This window comes from Microplitis demolitor, chromosome 5, assembly GCF_026212275.2.
Source record: "Microplitis demolitor isolate Queensland-Clemson2020A chromosome 5, iyMicDemo2.1a, whole genome shotgun sequence".
Lineage (NCBI taxonomy): Eukaryota > Metazoa > Arthropoda > Insecta > Hymenoptera > Braconidae > Microplitis > Microplitis demolitor.
In genome coordinates, this window is record NC_068549.1 from 2,686,480 (window position 1) to 2,704,984 (window position 18,505).

General features: G+C 29.0%; 2 protein-coding genes across 4 annotated transcripts; one reads left to right on the plus strand and one right to left on the minus strand.

The window, feature by feature from the left end:
* The first annotated feature begins 67 nt into the window (after positions 1 to 67).
* LOC103577128 (poly(A) RNA polymerase GLD2) lies at positions 68 to 8,239 on the plus strand. 2 transcript variants are annotated; one of them, XM_008557649.3, is made up of 10 exons: positions 68 to 598; positions 826 to 1,575; positions 2,618 to 3,150; positions 4,177 to 4,376; positions 4,510 to 4,793; positions 5,094 to 5,262; positions 5,342 to 5,485; positions 6,146 to 6,464; positions 6,542 to 6,657; positions 6,882 to 8,239. In XM_008557649.3, the coding sequence occupies exons 2-10, from the start codon at positions 1,345 to 1,347 to the stop codon at positions 7,052 to 7,054; spliced, it is 2,169 nt and encodes a 722-aa protein (XP_008555871.1). In that variant the 5' UTR covers positions 68 to 598; positions 826 to 1,344; the 3' UTR covers positions 7,055 to 8,239. The 2 variants fall into 2 exon arrangements, with proteins under 2 accessions (XP_008555871.1, XP_008555872.1); XM_008557650.3 differs by having other exon boundaries at positions 69 to 598; positions 4,513 to 4,793.
* Positions 8,240 to 9,925: 1,686 nt separating this feature from the next.
* LOC103577127 (regulator of nonsense transcripts 1) lies at positions 9,926 to 16,716 on the minus strand. 2 transcript variants are annotated; one of them, XM_008557646.2, is made up of 5 exons: positions 16,458 to 16,716; positions 15,800 to 16,053; positions 15,137 to 15,414; positions 14,217 to 14,372; positions 9,926 to 13,741 (listed from the first exon to the last, which is right to left on the minus strand). In XM_008557646.2, exons 2-5 carry the CDS (start codon positions 15,986 to 15,988, stop codon positions 10,978 to 10,980), a joined length of 3,387 nt encoding a protein of 1,128 aa, XP_008555868.1. In that variant the 5' UTR covers positions 15,989 to 16,053; positions 16,458 to 16,716; the 3' UTR covers positions 9,926 to 10,977. The 2 variants fall into 2 exon arrangements, with proteins under 2 accessions (XP_008555868.1, XP_008555869.1); XM_008557647.3 differs by lacking the exon at positions 16,458 to 16,716 and adding an exon at positions 16,172 to 16,437.
* Positions 16,717 to 18,505: the final 1,789 nt, after the last annotated feature.

Consider the following 18,505-nt stretch of genomic DNA (forward strand, 5'->3'; position numbering starts at 1 on the left):
TTGGCGCACCGGCCGCCATGTTGCTTCTCAAACAAAATGACATGCGCAGACAAAAAAATAAAAATCACAGAAGGAAAAAAAATGTTATTATAGTGACAGAATTTAAATATTAACGATTTTTCTAGTTAGTGTAATAGAATAGTAACGCGATTACAAGTATCCTTAATTAACAAAATAAATTAATAAAATCAAAACAAATCTATTTTCTCTCATAAATTATTTTTTTTAAAAATAATATACATATATATATTGATTATAATTATCGTCACTCGTATTAAAATATCTATTTTTTAATTCCCAGTCGCGAGTTTACATATTTTTAACATTTTCCTTTTGCTGTCATATTTATTTACCGAATGAGTGACAGTTCCATCACTAATTTATTGAATTAATTAATTTATTAATTTCTGTTTTTATAAATATATTATATATAAACTGGGGTATATTTTTGCGTTATCAATTGCTGATAATTAAATTTAAAAAAAAAAAATAATTCGTCATATTGTATGTTATATATTATATCTAAAATAAAATAAAAATGATATTTAAATGATATATATTTGAAAGATGAAAACTCGCCTGTCAATTTAGCGATCACGTAAGTGTTGAATTTTAAAAATCTATACAAAAATAATTGGTTAATTTATAATTAAATTATATTTTTATAAATTTTATTTATCATTCATTTATTATTTTATTTTTATTTTATACACCAGTTATTTTCTTTAACTCGACAACATAACCTCATTATTATTCATTTGTACAAATAATTATGGTAATTTATGAATAAACTCTCACTAATTAATATATATTTTTATTTAACAGGACAATAAGGAATTTAATAACAACGATAATTATTTATTTAAATAAATCCTGGACATTTAAAATGAATTTGAAAATTCCTTGATTGTCCTTGAACCTAAAAAATATTAAAAAAACAAAATTAAAACAACAAAATAATTGAAAAAAAAAAATATTATCATTTGTATTCGATATTTAAATATTGTTTCTTCTTTTTTTTTTGTTTGTCGTGCGTATATATAAATAATATAAGAGTATTTATATCATCAGTTCTGTTGTGATCGAACCAGAGCTTACTGCAGTTTAAATAAAATAAAATAAATGCTCTGGTAATTTATTTATCAATTGAAAATTAAAAATTACAAATTATCATTCAATATATCAGTATTTGCTGCTAAACATAAATAAATAATAATAAAGAAAGATGGTATTTTTATCGTGAGTAATATGTCTATGGAGTCGTTGCTCGAGGGTAATAATAATTTGAATAGGGTTATAAATAGTTTTAAAGTGTTGGTTTAATTGTTTATTTATAAATTAATAATGTATCAAACTGTGTATCCGTCGCATTTGGTGATGCAGATTTTAGATCAGCAAACTAACAGACACTGCCCTCAAATTCCTATTCCACCTTATCCTTATTCTGTTAATCCACATAATAATTATCATAGTAATCGGCATCAGCAACAACAACATAATTATCATCAGGATAATATCAGAGGCCAGTTATTTCATTTTAATGGCAATCAAAATAGACAACGGGAACTGATACAGGTAATTTATATATATATATATATATATATATATATATATATATATATATATATATATATATATATATATATTTGTTTTTTTATTTATTTTAGTTTTTAATTTTAGGTGAAAAAATTTTTAATCTGGAAATTTATTTCATTTTTTTTAAATTAATTTTGGAATAGATTTTAAAATTTTAATTTTTAAATTGTGTTATTTTTGGCGGTATTTGAGCTCAAAATTATAAATGTAAAAAAAAATTAATTTTTAATTCAAATTTATCTCGAAACTTTAAAATAAAAAAAAATAATTAAAAAATCTACTCGTAGTTTGGATACCAAATGGACTTTTTAATTAATTTTGTAATAAATTTATCATATTTTTTCACTAATAGATTTGCTAACTCATTTAAAAGTCTGTAATTAAAATACTATAAATTAAAATCAATAAAAATTGAAAAAGAAAAATATATGTATGATATATTTTATAGATACTTGTAGTTATTACAAAATTAAAAGTGAATTATCATTTATTTTATGTAATAGTTTTAATCGGCCGGCTGTAATTGAGTAAATAAATTTATTGGAACAGCAAAACACTTTAAGAAGCAATAAAAATGACCCGCAGCTATAGATTTTTTATCAGTGATTTGAGTCAGCGAGTTTATTTTATTTAATTAAAATATATCGTTTGGAAAATTTTTATTAACGATCCATAAAACTGAAAAAATAAATTCATATTCATTTTTCATTACTCAACTTAATGATAACTTCGACGAAAAATTCTTATTAATTTATTAAATATATCATATATTTTAATATTCAATAAATGTTTTCATCTATTTCTTATCACTTTATAAAAAAACTACAAACTCAATTTTTTTTATCTGATATTTATTAAGAGATCAATTATTAAATAATTAATGAAAATGATTAATTTTTTTTTTTTATTTAATTGATTTATTTTTATTTAAAAAGACTAGAAAATTTTTTCACATGATAATTTTTGAATACTTAATAAACTTATCAATTAATTAATTAATAATTTTTAATTTAAAAAATAGAATTCAATTTATCCATTGGGACCTAATCGAAGAATGATTGTTGAAAGTGTTTCATCTAGAAGACCCGGAGGATTTACTCCAGGAGTTAATAATCATAGTAATAATCCAAATGTACCAACGAAAAACTGGCACCAGAATAATAACAAAATAAATAATAATAATAATTATAATAATAAAAGTAACAATAAGAACGTAAATAATAATAATAATAGTAATGGATATTCAGTGCCAACGAATGTTAACAGAGTTAATAGTAATAATGGTAGTAGTAATAAAATTCATAATAATAATAATAATAATAATAATAACTATCATAATGATAATAATAATAATGGAGTTAAGAAACAAAATTATAATCGATCAAATAAACGTAATATGCAGAGGGATCAATTGCAAATAAAAGAAATCAGTAGTTACGGTAGTGACAGTGGTTTTAGTTCGCGATCTCCTACGCCAAATAAACATACCGATAGTCAAAATGAGAGCTCCGATGATCGGGAATCTATCGCATCATCCGCTGAACCTGATACCAAGTATGTTTATATAATTATTAATAATTAATAATTCGGAGTTTTGTTGATTTTATTATTTAATTTTGATTATAAAGCATAGACATGAGCAGCAATCGGTTGCTCACATGGCGGTGACCTGCATGGAAATTTTGAAAATTATTAAATTCTATAGTAAATGGAATTTTACTGACTATCAATAAAAATTACATTTTTTTTTTAAGTTTTTGATTTTAATTGAAGTATTAGAAAATGTTTTTATTTATATTTTATTAATTAATTTTAATCAAGTCTATTTTTAATTTTTCTCGTGATAATTTTTTCTGTAACCAGGGAATTTTGTAACACTTTTTTTTTCTTATAAAATTTTATTTTTAATTACAGTCGACTACCCGTCATAAGCCTCTTCCCTCAATCGGGAGTTACTGAGTCCAAACAACTTCCTCCTTAACCACTCTAAGGAGTTTCGTACCAGAGAGCCCGTTATAAGCCTCCGTTAAAATTCTCTAAATTATAAACTAACAACAGGAAAAATAGACAAATTAATGATGAAAATTTACTGTCTATCTTTCGCGGATAATAATTTAATCATTATTAAGTAAAATATAATTTATTGTTGATAATTGTAATGATGAATTATATTAAAAGCTTCTGTTACAATTTAAAAGTTTTATTGGGCATTAAGTTGATCAATAAAATTATTATTTTAATTATTACTGTAATCAATACCGTTATCATTATTATTTTTTTCATTATAATTATTATTAGTGTAAAAAGATAAGTATTTATTTTAGCGTCATAAGTACTAGGAAAGTCGGGATATGTGACAAAATGTTAATATGACGTTTAAAATTATATAAAATAAAAGAGGCTTATAACGGGTAGTCGGGAACAAAACTAAACGTACGATAGTGGGAAGACTGAAATTCTAATAAAAATTTCCCCTCGTCCCCTAGATCAGACATGACGTAGTCGACTGTAAAGCAAAATGCGATTCTTTATAAAAATGAAAAAAACATTAATATTTTTTTGTTTTTTAAATAATTACAGAAAATTTCAACAAACACGTCCAACTCCATTATCAAATATAACGTTCACATCTCAGGGATTTATTAACAATACAAATCAATATTATCCTAATCAACAACAATATATAAATTATTGTCACAATAAAAGTCCTACGATAAGTCCGTCTGCATCACAACTGCAGCTAAATAATTATCAAGGAAAAAAACGTAATCACACAGGTGGTAAGTCCGTCAATTAAAAACAAACAACTTTATTCGTGCAAACGATAAAAAATTACTTTCGCTTTCTTTTTAAAATTACATTTTTAAAACTTATTATTGCATTTATTCATTTTTTTTCTGTTCAAAATGGAAGTAGATAAAACAAGTCCGGTTCAAAAGTTTCAACGGGCAAGAAAGTACCCAGAATTGGCCGCACAATATATAAATGTGTTTCCCAAATCATTTTTGGCGCCAGATCGTTACTTAGCGAGGGCGAATTTAATTGAGGCGACGATATTACCAAGCGAATTACTGCGTAAATCTAAATGGGATTCTCTGTCGAAAAGTATCTGGGATAAATTTTACAAAAATCAACAATCTCGAGTGACGTATATCAGAAAAATGATGCTTTGGAAATATTTGCTGGTGTATATTAAGGTAAGTTCACTTTTTTTTTTCTTTCCTTTAAAAAGTTTAAATTTATAAAAACTTTTGTGTAAATATATATTTTTACTTAATAAAATTAAAATTTCAATAGTTATTTTACAAAAATACCCTGATAGAAATAAACATTATTTTTCAAAACAGATTTTCTTGACTCGATAATTATTTATATATTTTTTTTCATTTTTTAACAAGTAAAAAAAAATTATTGTTATTTATTTTAAATAACAATAATTTAAAATTAAGTCTTAATTTATTTGAATGTATGAAATAAATAAAATGAATTTATTACAGACAATATTTCCGAAATACGGTCTTTTTTTGGTCGGATCAACAATGAATGGATTCGGCGCGTGTACAAGTGACGTTGACATTTGTCTAGTCGTAAGAAATACCGAGATGATACAGCGGGACGAAGCGCTCTATCACTTGGAGCAAATAAAAACATGTCTACGTTGCTGTGGTAAAATATAATATTAATAATCTCCATACTCTACGCGAAAATAATTATTCATTTTGATAAATTATAAATTTATTTACAGATTTTATTAGAAATTTAGAATTAATTCACGCGAAAGTACCAATACTTAAATTTAGTGATGGAATACAGAACCTGGAAGTCGATTTAAATTGTAATAATGCCGTGGGTGTTCGTAATACACACATGCTTCATTGTTATTCGCGAAGTAAGTTTTATTTATTAGACAAAAAGAAAAAAAAAGAAATATTACAGTTTCATAAAATAATGCGGGTAACCGGTCATAATATTTGAGACAATAAAATCTTACTAACTTTCTACAAAAATATTGTAAAAAAAATTCTGGTAAGGTAAAAAGACCTAGTACCCGATCGGGGAACTAGTACTCGACCATGTTTATGTAAATCGTCGATTATTGCCACGGATTTTTTTAGGGAATCCCAAAAATTCTGATAAAACATCAAAATTTCTCATGATACTGGAATTAGCTGTCGTCTAATAATTTTTGAATTTTTATAAAAACGATTAATTTGAAAAAAAAAATATTTCAAAAAATTGCACTTATAATTTTTTAAATTTTCTATACGTGCATATTTTTAGTTTTTTTTTTGTAATATCATGGATTTTTTTTGTTTGGTTTCCCGCGCAAATTGAAAACTAACTGTTCGAGAAAATTATTTAAAATAAAAATTTTATTAAATATAATTTTCAGTGATAAATTTAACTATTTGAAATGCACTTTTGATTAAACTTTTAGTAAAATCCTGAATTATTTTTTGAAACTGCAATTTTTTCTATTTTTTATCCGTATAATAAATATATTTATTGTGACTATAAATAAATAATAAATAATTTATAAATTAATCAGTTGATTGGCGTGTGAGGCCTCTAGTACTTGTTGTTAAATTATGGGCACAAAAACAAGATATCAATGATGCTAAAAATATGACGATAAGTAGTTACTCATTAGTATTAATGGTGATACACTTTTTGCAATGTGGTGTCAGTCCACCAGTATTACCGTGTCTACAAAATTTGTATGGTGATAAATTTAGTCCTAACTCTGACATCCACACTATCGATATAAATGAGGACATGCACATTCCGTCTAAACTGCTGGGTGAATTGAACCACCAGCCACTTGGTCAACTGTTCTACGAGTTCTTCAAATACTACGTCAACTTCGAGTAATTATTATTATTATTTCCAAACTATCAATGTCTAGTAACTAATGATTAATTATTAATATAAATTATTTTTTTAGTTTTGATAAGTATGCAGTATCAGTCCGTTTGGCCAAACAAATCCCAATTGAAGAGTGTCGGTTTACTCGTTCATGGAAAAATGATCCTCATCAATGGAAGTGTCTTTGTGTCGAAGGTATTTTAATAATTATTTATTAATATCTAATATATATTAATTTGTTAATTTATATACTGAAGTTAGCCGACGTCTAATAATTTTTTGATTTTTTTCAAAACGATAAATTGTAAAAAAAAAAAATATTTAAAAAAATTTAGTAGTCGCTAAATTTTTTATAAATTCTAAATACTATGACTAGTATATATGTATTGATATATCTATATCTATATATATTTTTTTAGAACCATTCGATTTGACAAACACAGCAAGATCAGTATACGATCACGATACATTTGAACACATAAAAGAAGTATTTAAACGCACATGTGAAACTCTAGAGAAAACTCATTCACTGGAGAGCGTTTTCAGAAAACTAGTACCAGAGGAAAAGAAACCAAGTCCCAGCAAGTCTTAATAAAGTAACAACAATCAACAAAGGAAACTAAAACCGATTAAACGCCACATATGTCTTCAAACCTTAAAGAGGAGTCAGAGACTTAAAAAGTTTAATGATTATTATTTAACAAATACCTCAGCGGTGGATAAATATCAATAGCATTTAAAATGCTTAGTCTTACATTCATTAATCTATTAATTAGTTAATTGATTAATTAATTAATTAACAGTAATCGCTCATATTAATTAATGATTATTGATTAATGATTAATTTAAGTAGTACGTATGTGAATGTAAGCTCAAAAATTTTAGGCTGTGCTTATAACGAGTCCACGCGTGACTATTGATTCTGTGATAATTATTTATTTTGAAATTTAAATTTCGATTGAATCTAGTGCGCGTGTTAGTTTAGAATATTAATTGATTATTTATTCTTTCAATCTAATAATGAGTCATTGCTATTGAGGTTTAGAAGTCTGTTTATATTATTATTAATATCATTATTATTATTTTTTTTATTTACAGTAATGAAAGAATGGAGGAGTTTAGTTGGGGCGGAAATATGTTTTGTATTGAGGTGTTGATCGTAAACCATGGTGCAATTTTAGTATATATACATCAGTATAATTATATATTTATTATACATCTTATTTCAAAAATTGCTGATGTTTAAAATCGATTGAATTTTATTATTTTTTTTTTTGAAATTTAATGGCTAATTTACTTAATTATTTAAAGGAAAAATAAATACGTTGATTGCAATTTATTTTAAAGTAATTAATATTTATGGGAATTAGAAATTGATGAACTTTTTTTTTTTTGCTAAAAATTTTCTAAAATTTTTCTTTGCTTTGTTAATTACTTTGGGAATAAATTGAGTATTTATTTTATTTTTTGATTGAATTATATTTAATAATTAAGAGTAATTAGTAATTGAATTAAAAAAAAAAATTGAGTTATTTTTTATATGAATTTTTTTTCGCTACATTTTTTTTTCTACGCACTGTGTTCTCATGTCATCTTGAGATAAAAAAAATGTGTGCCTTATAATTGATATTAATTTTGCAACAATTAGAGTTAAATAAAAAAAAAAAAAAAACAAATAGTAAAAAATAAAAAAAAATAAAGAAATAAATAAAAATATAGAAATGAGATTTATGAATGAATTTAAATTAAAAATTTAATAAATTGTAAGGATGTTAAAGGTAAGGTAGTGTGGGGGGGGGGGGGGGGGTGATAGATCTCATTAAAAAAAAATTAAAAAAAATTAAAATATATATAGATAAAAAAAAATTTTGTATGTTAATTTTGATTTTCTCGAGTCGTATGATCAAATGTCTCTTCCTCAATTTAATTAACTTTGAAATAATTATAAATATATAGATAAAATAAAAAAAAAAAGGAAAAAATATCAGTAATAAATAATAAAAAAAAAGTTAGTGTTAATAAATTTTGATATATTTTTTTTTGTTTTGTTTATTTAAAAATTTTGTGAAATATATTGTGTAATATTTTTAATAATTAATTTTTGTTTTTGAGGAAGAGAAAAAGGTGTATTTTTTTAAAACGTAATTATACAGTTGTATTTTGGTCTGTAATAATAATTTTTTTTCATTTTTTTTGCACTCGATTAGTAAAAAAAAACACGATTTAAAAATAAATCATCTTGATTAAATTACGGAGATTTAAAAAGATTGCGTGATTGTATTTAAAATTTTTTAAACTCTGTAATTTAATTGATTATTACTCCCGCTAATTTTTTTTCCAAAGCGCAGATGAGAATAAATGAATGATTTAAGTATGAGATAAAAATAATGATTTTACAGACCAAAATATAAAATATCATTGGGCATAATTACCTAATTTATGAATACTGCGCACAATTAAATGAATTGTTTAATTAAAAAAATACTTTCATGTCCAATTTAACCAATGAAAATATTTAGCACAATCTTTGAGTATCAAAATAAAATAAACGTGCCAAGTTAATTTTTTTTCAATTGACAATAATTTAAATGAACAGTTGCTTTTTTTCAAAATTACTAAAAGGTAAAATATCAATTAAAATAAATAAACATTCCATTAATTTAATTTATTCCCACTTATTTGTAAATCAAAGTTTTAATGAAATAAAATAAATAAAAATTAGTAATAAAATTTATCAAATAAAATAAAATATTTTTTGCGGCAATGTAAACTTAAATTATTGTAACTTTTTTGTAATTGTAAAACAAATTTTTGTAATAAAAAAACAAATTAAATAAATGAAAAAAAATATTAAATTTAATTAGGATTTTCGCTTCAAATTTTTTTATCAGTATCCAGCTTTCATACACAGAAAATAAGAATTTTTTGGCGCGAAAAATTTTAACTCAAAGTAATTTTTTGTATTCTAAATTCAAATCAAAATCTTTCTTGCCAAGTATTTTTTTTTCTATTGAAAATTATACATGCGTCATCTGATATATTTTTACAGTATGTGAAACCCTTATAAAGGATAGTTGACTATAAAGAAATTTATATATATGTATTTTTTTTTTACATCACATTTATTGGTACCATTTAATTTTACAGTGATTTTAAATTTCCTCTCTTATATTCAATTTTTTTTAACAATTTGCATTAAGAGACGTGCTGTTTGTCGGAAAAAATATAGATATATATTTTTCTCTTTTATAATCTATACATTTATGTTTAATCATAAACAAAATAAACCAATAATCGTATTAATAATAATAATTTCAATAAACATTGCATGTAATCGCAATAGATAATTTTTTTTCAAAATTAAATTTAAGTTTTTACAATCGAGTTCAAAATAATAAAAAAAAAATTCATTGTATTGTCAATTTTTTTTTTTTTTTTTTTTTTTTTTTTCGTTTAAAAAAAATTTTTTTCCAAATTCAAATTTAAAATTATAGTTCCGACTTTTTTGCCATTTAATTTTGGTCGAAAAGAAAAAAAAATAATAATAAAATTTAAACGGAAGCGCATTTTTCACGTCGCATTATTTCAAATTATAATTAACCAATTTAACAAAAATAATAAAGAATATTGATTACAATTAATATTATCTATAATCATAATTATAATAATAAGAATAATAGTAATTTAATGAATGAATTAATTAATAATAATAAAACAAAACTAATGATGTTGTATTTTAATGATTAATCGAAGGATTTTAGGTCGGTGCATTTTCAAAAATTATTTTTATTTTTAATTAATGAAAATCTTCAGCCGTTCTATTTTTCAAAAGTTTATCAAGGATTCTTTGATCTTTTATATTATCAATAACAATTTGTCTATATTATCGTAAATTCAGTAGCTCAATAAATTTAAATATTTATAGAATTTTCATAAATTTTCCTGAATAAAATCACAAAAAAAAAACTTTTTAATCAATAAAATCCTTAATTCCATTTATCTATTTATCATCATCTTGAAAAAAAAAAGTAATAACAATAATCTTTGATATCTTGATCAGCACACGACCACTCGCTGTCTCGAGTATTCCGTAAAAAATCTTAATCTCAATTACTGACCAAGTGTCCTCCGATAATCAATTTAATCTTCATTATTTATCCTCGATGTCATAAAATATATTTAATAATATATTTTAAATTGAATTATCGCTTACGGTATTGGCTCTTAATCAATAAAAATCCATCGGTAAATCCATTCCTCCAATAAAAACTCCGTTATTAACAAATTCAAATTATCAATCCAGATAAAGAGCCACAATAATCCGTATCTCAGCGTAATTTATCGTCCCCTGTTGTTGAAGAATGTATCATCGTCACCATAATCATCATCATCATCATCATAATAACTCCACCATAATTACACAGATCATTATGAAATGAGCTTTTAATTCAAAGTCGCTCCCGCGACAACAGCATGGCGTAAATGCGTACATTCCCACCCCATCAATACCAGCGTTCAGTACGGCTGTGAGAATTGTCCACTTGGTTGTGATTGTCCCTGGTAGAACCCACTCCTGTCGCCCTGATAAGTCGAATCTTGACTTAGCAGACCGTCCATCTGCGACTGGAAATCTCCAACAGCAAATGAGTCCTGGGACAGTTCAGCCTGCGACAGACCGGGCTGAGAAAGACTGAACCCGGGCTGCGACATTCCTTGAGTAGTTCCTTGAGTGAGTGGCAGACCAGCAGCGGCTCCTTGGCTGCTGTAGGGCTGGGTGTTGATGTCGCTTTGGCTGAATTTGCCCATACGTGGTCCGACGCTGCTACCAACGCCCATTTTTTTGATCCCCGTGCGGCGGTTGCGCTGCTGGTTCTGTCTTGCCTGCAGTGCTTGCTGATGCTGGTTGTAAAATCGCGGTGGCACGTGGGCCATGTTCATGAACATTCCCACTGGCACGGGGACGTTGTTCATAGCAGCTTGCGCCCGCTCGGGACTTATGTAACTTATGGTATCGTGAGTTCTGCTGAACATATCCAAGGGTATGTTGCGTTGGTAGTAAGGATTGTGTGACTGTGCAGCTCCATTCATTTGCCCACCGCCAGATCTGTCGTAAACGGAGCCAGGTATCAGAGCTTCGCGCGCGTCGTACATCGAGGTCGACATAAAGTGCGACCCGGGATTCGCTGAGTTTATTAATTTCTTTGGTTTAGCGAACTGGATCATTGACTCTTTCAAATTATTCAAGGGCCCTTCTACCAGGACCTTTTGCTCTTTGTAAAAGTTCAGCAGATGGTTCCACAGCGGCTGCTTTGACAGAACTTTCGGGTTGCCGACAATTATGATACCGTACTTGGCACGGGTCAACGCGACGTTCAAACGACGCGGGTCATTCAAAAAACCAATGCCCTGGTGCTCGTTTGAGCGGACGCAAGACATTATGATGATGTCTTTCTCACGTCCTTGGAAAGCGTCAACGCTGGCTACTTCTATCTCTTGGTAAAGCTTTGAGTGCAATGAGCCCTGGTACTGCATGTATTGTACCAAGTAAGCGCGCTGTCCTTCGTAGGGTGTGATAACGCCGATCTGCTCGGGTTTCACGCCGCAGCGCAGAAATCTCGTGGTTATTTTTTCAACATTAGAAGCTTCTGTGCGGTTAAGATACGATGTACCGCTTCCGGCGATTTCTTCTTGGCCCTGAGTCACGTAGAAGAACATGGGCTTGTCGGGTACAGGCCAAGGGAAATCTATTTTCAGGAGTTTGCGTTCGTCGGCACACACGCCATTTTGCAGGGAGCCTTCATAGAAGAAATTTGACGGGAAACGAGACAAGTCTGGGTGCATACGATACTGAACTTCAAGCCTGAATGGACGGATGCCCAACACGACCAGACGTTCGAATAGAGATTGGGATAAACCAGCACGTGCTGCCTTCTTACACATCACCACTGGACCTAGTTGACAATGATCTCCAACTAATATCAGCTGTTTGGCCCCCAAGACTACTGGTACCATGCACTCGGGTTCGGTGGCTTGCATACTCTCGTCAATGAGTATCGAGTGGAACTTCAAGCGATGCAGCCGCGGATCACCTGCACCCACGCAGGTACAGCAGATAACATCAGCGGCTTCAAGTAACTCTTTTTCAGCGGCTTTTTTTAATAAACGGTAACGTTTTTCATCTGCTGATGACAATTCCCCAGTTTCATCTTTAAGCTGCTGTAATTTCTGTAACTCGGTGTTGGTTTCCATGTTTTTTATTTGGTTATGCAGAGCCAGAAAACTCACGGGCGAATCGATAGCCTCCCGGGACTTGGCACAGAGACGCACGACTTTGAGATTTGACTTGTGGATTTTTTCAGTCAGTTGGTCTACTGCAGTGTTGGATGGCGCGCATACCAGAACGGGACCACCGTTTTGTTTTACCAATTGGTAGACAATCGTTGCACTGGTGACAGTTTTCCCGGTACCTGGAGGCCCTTGGATCAAAGACAGGGGTCGCTGTACTGCGTGTTTGACGGCGTAGACTTGGGAGCGATTCAGATCAGGTAAATTTGGAGCACTGAAGTGTTTGGGTAAGTGGCAGCGGAACAAAACTTCCTCGACTTCATGGCCCAGTAGACGGTGGTAAATATATGCGGATACTGACGTATCGTCAACGGCAAACTTACGCAGCGCCAATTGCATACGATCGAAGCTGGTACTCTTCCATATAAAGTCAACAACAAAATTACTTACGCATTCTGTCGGCGCGCCGGAGTTATTTTTCAACTCAATCCCAACTTCTTCACCATAATTGTCGGGTATTTTAATGACGTGCCCGATACCTGACCAGGGTTTGTGCAGCTCACCGAGATAGCGCAGTCGGAGCTCGTCACCGTGCATCAGCTTCATGTCCCCGTCGGTTTTAGCCAACATAAAGTAGGCTATGGTCTTCTTGTTCAGCCCCACGTCCCAGCGCACTTCGATGTTCTCTTGGGTCTGTGATTCTTTGAGTCGCTTGTCGTAATCCGCCTCGAGTTTCACTAGCGGTCCGAAAATATTCTGATACTGGTAGCCGTCTTCATAGCGCAGCAGCACCTGCTGAGGCTCCTCGTCTACCCCAGGCTTCTCGAGGTCTTGGAAAGTAGCGTCCACATTATCGCGCCATAATTCCTCGAGTTTGTTTATCTGCTGTGCGGATATTTGCCGTGCACGTAATTGCTCCTGCTCAGATGGAATTTTTACGAGCCATGATAAAAAACTACGGTCTTCAATCAACGGTTTCCATTGCTCTTGATCCCTAAATTAAATTAAATAATTTATATCACTTAATTTATTTATTATTCAAATCAATTTTAAATTCCCTACGATCCTATCGATTATTCAAATACTTTTTTTTTAACCAAATATAAAATATTAACGTGACTCCAAATTAAATTTTTTTAATCTCGCGAAAACTTTTGCCCGTAATTCCAATTTTTTTTTTACTTCAATATGTAAAAATTTATAAAAAAAACTTAAAGTATAAAATTTGAAAAGGCAACCGGAAGTCATGACAATTTATTGTAATAAATTTTAAAATAATTAAATCTAAACTAATAATAGTTCATCGATGAGTCACTTTTCAAGTACGCATTTAGAATATATGAATAATTATCTCAATAAGTTAAGTATGTTAATAAGTAATACGGATAGTGGTTTAAGCTGTTTAAATAATACCGGTCTCTGGCGTCAATACATAGATAAATAAATAAATAAGATACATAAATAATTACCAGTTCATATCTTTCAGCGAATTTTGAGCAGCACATGGTTGTCGGCAAAGCAAAACAACAACAGAGTCAGCTTTGGCTGGTATGAATCCAAGGACAAATACATTCCTCACGGCACATGAGTAGCATTCCAGTACTGTTTCACCCAATGGCCCATCTCTGTACAAATAATGAAAACAATTGTAAATAAAAATAATGATCTAGGGTAGAGGTATCGGTTTTGGACATTTGAAAAATTTAAATAGTCGACTACCCGTCATAAGCCTCTTCCCTCAATCGGGAGTTACTGAGTCCAAACAACTTCCCCCTTAACCACTCTAAGGAGTTTCGTACCAGAGAGCCCGTTATAAGCCTCCGTTAAAATTCTCTAAATTATAAACTAACAACAGGAAAAAATAGACAAATTAATGATGAAAATTTACTGTTTATTTTTCGCGGATAATAATTTAATCATTATTAAGTAAAATATAATTTATTGTTGATAATTGTAATGATGAATTATATTAAAAGCTTCTGTTACAATTTAAAAGTTTTATTGAGCATTAAGTTGATCAACAAAATTATTATTTTAATTATTACTGTAATCAATACCGTTATCATTATCGTTTTTTTCATTATAATTATCATTAGTGTAAAAAGATAAGTATTTATTTTAACGCCATAAGCACCAGGGAAATCGGGATAGTCGCGTATGTGACAAAATGTTAATATGACGTTTAAAATTATATAAAATAAAAGAGGCTTATAACGGGTAGTCGGGAACAAAACTAAACGCACGGTAGTGGGAAGTCTGAGATTCTAATAAAAATTCCCCCTACGTCACCTAGATCAGATATGACGTAGTCGACTGTAATTAAAACAAATGTCAAAAAAATGGAGTAGTTATACTTCGAGCCCCAACAGTAATTAATAATTATTAGTACCTGTGTAATGTAACTTCCTTGTGTTTGGCGCGCACAAGATGATTAATAATATGCGAGCCAGATGTGTTACCCCGTCCATTACAGAACCACTTTCTGCAGACATTGCACATAACAACACACGATGCTTCATGTATGCCACAATATTTACACGCGTGCTCTGGTAAATCGCGGTTGTAATAAGCTTCCTCTTCCTCCTCTTCAAATTGTAACTCTGCGAGGTTCTGAGCTGCACCGGATATTTTTAAATCCAATGCTGAGCTTCCATTCGTTCCATTGATCTGCAATAAGAATAAATAAAGAAATGATGGCTATAAATTATTATTTACTGTCTCGATAAAAATAAAAATAATCCGACACTAGATAAGCTGAGCTTTATTAAGTATGAAGATTAATAAATAAGCTATTGAGGACAAATCACGTGGCGCCTGAATTCTTTTTAAATTATAATTGCAAATAAACTTGATAAGTATCAAGCAAATCTTAGACTCATAATAAAAATAAAAAATAAGTGGCTAGTAATTATTGTTTTTTAAATTTTTAAATTAGTTGTTGGTAAATTTTTTTTGACGTGGACAAAAAATAATGGAAAGATCTTGAACCACCTGGTGACTATTTGCTCTACGATAGAAAAAATTTAAAAAAAAGAATTAGAAAAACTGGTACCTGGACCGATTGGTTCGGTTGGCTCTGGGCAGAGTCATGTTGGGAAGCTTGGGTCTGACTCGGCGACGGTAACGTGAAATCAGTGAAGTCAAATTCACTTCCTTGAGTGTCAGCTCCAATCAAATCCGCCTCTTCGGTGTCCAAAAATGTAAGAGTTTGGCTGCTGGGTCCATACGCATCGACACTCATTTTGTTAACCTTTTTGTGTCCTTCTACTTAATAAACTTTGAAGCTTCCACGTTTTTGCCACTGATCTATATTACAATCAACAAAACGATCAATTAATTAATCAGTAAACCAATTATTCAATTAATTATAAAACTTTTGCTTCCAGAGGTTGAAAAAAAGACAAATTTTGAAAAATGTGCTCACGATTAAAAAAAAAACGTGTCAACGTTTATGTTTCCATACTAATTTTAGTTTCTTCGGTTGGCTAGTGGTCTTGATAATTATCAGTAGTTAATTTTTAATTACTTTTAATAATAATTATTTTTTTTTTTTACTATTAATATTAATATTTTTATGTATCAGCAAACGGAAGTGTTGAAATTATTAAAGTTACATATAATGTCACGCTCACATTTATATATAGACATATATCTATATATTATTAATATGTAATAATTGTTTAAATAGAGCGTTAAAAAAAATTAATTACCGAAAAAATAATTACGCCATATTTTATTTTCTCCCACTTCTTGGTTTATGTCTCTCGATTGTAAAATAAACTCTGGTATTAAACATTAACACACTGATTTGCCTACGACACAATGAGAATGAAAGTACATATATGTTGGTATATATATATTATATGTATACGCTAGTCGTTTGTTACGTCATCAGCTGATTTGAGAGATGTTCCGCGGAACGTGGTCGTATTTAACGTCTTTCAACCTGAACCTAAACTCCAACATTTCGGAGCAAGAGCAGTTTTAATTTTTTTTATCAAAGCTACAATTTAGTTTGTCTATATTTTGATGCGTAATTATTATTATTATTACTTAAAATTACATGGAATTGAACAGTAATGACACGTAATGTTGATAAAACAGCGACATGTCATTCATTTTTATTCGTCGGCCTGATTCCGAACACTTACGAATTTGAATAAATTTTTTTTCCCGCCAAAAATGGGAATTGGTAAAAATAATTGTTTTAATTATTTATTATTGTAAATATGAACAAGATATTTCGAAAAATTAATTTTTTAAGTAATTAAAATAATTATGTGAGCTTGGGTAATTTATTTATGAGGTGTAAGTAATTTTAATTAGTAATTATTGAAGCTGATTAGTTGGTAAGTGAGCGCGGGGAGTGGGGAGGCTTCGGAAGGCGTCGGAAGACTTCGTGACTGCTCGGGAAAACTCGGGAATACTCGGGTCAGTTTGTTCGACTTGAGGAAGAAGAGCGAGCAGAATTTTACAGTCGGTTGAGAAACTCGGCAGGGACGGGAGGCGTTGGCTGCTTATTATTTTAGCTCTTGGGTTTCGTGAGTAGGAATTCAATTTAAAATATTTAACGGTTGCTATTAAAATCATTTGATGAAAGATTGAATATTTAATGATATTAGTTATAAATAATTGATTATTTTTAATTAATTAATGGACATTTATTCGCGGCTGTAAAATTTATTGGCAACGGCCATTTTTAAATTTTGTTCTAAGAATTTTTTTTTTTTTTTTTTAATTTTGTCGAGTAAATTGATAATTGATAATTTTTTATTAGTGATTGGTGATTGGTAATAAATAATTACGAGGAAATTAATTGATAAAATTAGAGAATTAGATTTTGAGTAATTAAATTAAATTCAATAAAATAATTTTTTGTCTCTGGGTAATTTTGGCGTCCATTGTTGAAAAATTTTTTTTTTTTGTTGTTTATTACATTGGGGATTCATTTATTTTAATTGTTACCGTGTTTGGAAAAATTGAATACTTGGCAAAAATAATAAAAATGGGTGACGCGTAGATGAACAGTGGGGCTGTGAGCCGAGGACGCCGAGTATAACGCGCGGGAAGAAGTTCGTCCGCCATTTTGAATTACGGAAATTTAAAATTATTTTAACAGTCGGTCAATTTTTTTTTTTGTTTAGTAACAATAAGTGGTGGACAATATAATTAAATAATGACTATTGATTAATGTTTTAAATAATAATAATAATTATTATTTGGGAAAAGAAGAATATCAGTGTGGGAAAGTCGGAAGTGAATTTTTCGATCGAAATTTAATTTTACAGTTAGTCAATTTTTTTTTTTTTTTTTTTTTATTGTTGGTAAAAGTGAAAATTAGTTTGAATAATTAGTAGTAAAAAAAAGTGTATCAGTGCGGGAAGTCGTGAGTGAATTTTTAAACCGAAACGTAATTTTATTGTTAGTCAGTTTTTTTTTTTTTTGTTGATAAAAATAAAAATTAGTTTAAATAATTAATAGTAGAAAAAAAAGTGTGTCAGTGCGGAAAATCGCGAGTAAATTTTTGAACCGAAACGTAATTTTATAGTAAGTCAGTTTTATTTTTGTTGATAAAAATAAAAATTAGTTTAAATAATTAATAGTAAAAAAAAAAGTGTGTCAGTGCGGGAAAATCGCGAGTAAATTTTTAAACCGAAACGTAATTTTATTGTTGACCAGTTTTTTTTTTATTTATTATAAATTAGTGGTGAAAAATTAAAATTCAAATTAATCAATATATTTTAAATAATAATAATTA